Source organism: Empidonax traillii, unplaced genomic scaffold (assembly GCF_003031625.1).
Source record: "Empidonax traillii isolate 1590-97213 ecotype Southwest subspecies unplaced genomic scaffold, ASM303162v1 scaffold629:size373524, whole genome shotgun sequence".
Lineage (NCBI taxonomy): Eukaryota > Metazoa > Chordata > Aves > Passeriformes > Tyrannidae > Empidonax > Empidonax traillii.
In genome coordinates, this window is record NW_020955822.1 from 36,488 (window position 1) to 38,187 (window position 1,700).

General features: G+C 40.8%; 1 protein-coding gene across 1 annotated transcript in view; it reads left to right on the forward strand.

The window, feature by feature from the left end:
• LOC114065196 (protein O-mannosyl-transferase TMTC2-like) overlaps positions 1 to 1,700 on the forward strand; it is a gene marked incomplete at its 5' end in the record, with an annotated part of 90,521 nt that overhangs the window by 32,749 nt on the left and 56,072 nt on the right. The window contains one exon of the mRNA XM_027898895.1: positions 1,168 to 1,289. Coding sequence (XP_027754696.1) covers positions 1,168 to 1,289 — 122 coding nt within the window. The remainder of the gene's footprint in view (positions 1 to 1,167; positions 1,290 to 1,700) is intronic.

Consider the following 1,700-nt stretch of genomic DNA (forward strand, 5'->3'; position numbering starts at 1 on the left):
ATCTGCTTCTGTGTGTATAATCAGATATCCAAGACCAGTGCATGAATTCAGAATGCTCTGTAGATCCTTGAGTTAGAAATCCTGGTCTGCTGTATTTACAGGCATGCACCACTTTTTGGAAAAAAACTCTATATGTTCATAAAAATCATGTTGGCTTCCCTCAGCCTTAGCTCAAAATGACTTCTGACTCTACACCATGCTCATTTTTATCTGTGGGCTGCGGCTTGGTCATCTTGCATGCACTACACCCTAACTTCTGAAACTCAAAACTTATGTTCTACATTTTGCCTGGGATCCAGATCTTCTGGTGACAAAAACAGCCAGAAAACCACTTGAAAAACTAAACCTCACTGGGCCTTGTCCAATTTTCTCTCATCAAGAAAATCCTCCATAGCCTCTGTAAATACTTGATAGTTCCTTATATGAGTTCCTTATTTTACTTCTTTGAGCATCTTTTTCTCCAAGTTTTGGGGGTGTGTTTGTTGGCTTCAAGCTTGAATAAAGAACATTGGTTCTTTATTCGTTGGTTCTCTCTCTCTCTGATGCCTTTACAGTTATTAATTTACATGTAGTGCATAACTGGGGACAGTGATTCCCCTGGAGGCAGACTTAGCTGACCTTTACTTGGGTCAACTGTAGTCCTCTCTTGATCCTCCAGTATTAGCACCTGATAAACCGAAACTTCATAATTTTGGGAAGATATATATTTTTGGGACTATTTTCTTAAACTTCCCTAGTTTTTAAAACAAAATAGGTTCTTGATTTATTGTGATTAAATGAAAATATTTTCCATCTTCTCCCTGCAATTCTATGCTTTGCAATGTAGACTGATGGAAAAGAAGTAGCTTTTCTGCAGTAGATGTGATAAAATTTCTGTTACTTTGAGACTTTTGACGGAAACTTAGCATCTGGAACTCTCTCTGGCAATTCTGTTCCACCAAGAGTTTCATCTCAACCGTGCTCTTTCAGCACTAGTAAGGTCTTAACTCAATATCCTCATTCAAGCACCTCTAGGGCTTTTTTTTTTTGCGTGTGTGTCATTGCAAGTGTTCAAATCAGTTCATCTTTTTCAAGATTTACACATTTAAAACATAGAAGATCATAAACAACTTATGGAAACGTTGAGATATTTTGAGTATTCTCACCAGCGTTTGTTTCCCCCTATAGGAGAAGCCTATATGAGAATGAGCCGGCTGCCAGAAGCAGAGCACTGGTATGTGGAGTCACTGCGATCCAAGAGCGACCACATCCCAGCCCATCTCACCTATGGAAAACTGCTGGCTCTGACGGTGAGTTTATCAGCACCTCCTGGGAACTGGTCCCAGGCAGTTAGAGTAGGTTAGGGAAAGGTGGAAGAAGGCTTTGGCCTGAAAATTGCTTACTGCCCTATTTTTCACACTCTTTCAGCCATTCCTTTTAATTAGGGATTTTGACAACCGACAACAGGACAAGGGGACATGGGCTCAAGCTCTGCCAGGGGAGGTTTAGGTTAGATGTTAGGAAGAAATTCTTTACAGAGAGGGTAATCAAGCATTGGAACAGCCTACCCAGAGAGGTGGTGGATTCACCATCCCTGGAGGTTTTTAAGCAGAGATTGGATGTGGCCCTTAGTGCCATGATATAGTAATTGGAGTTGGATCAGGGGTTGGACTTGATGATCTTGGAGGTCTTTTCCAACCCAATCTATTCTATGATTCTAT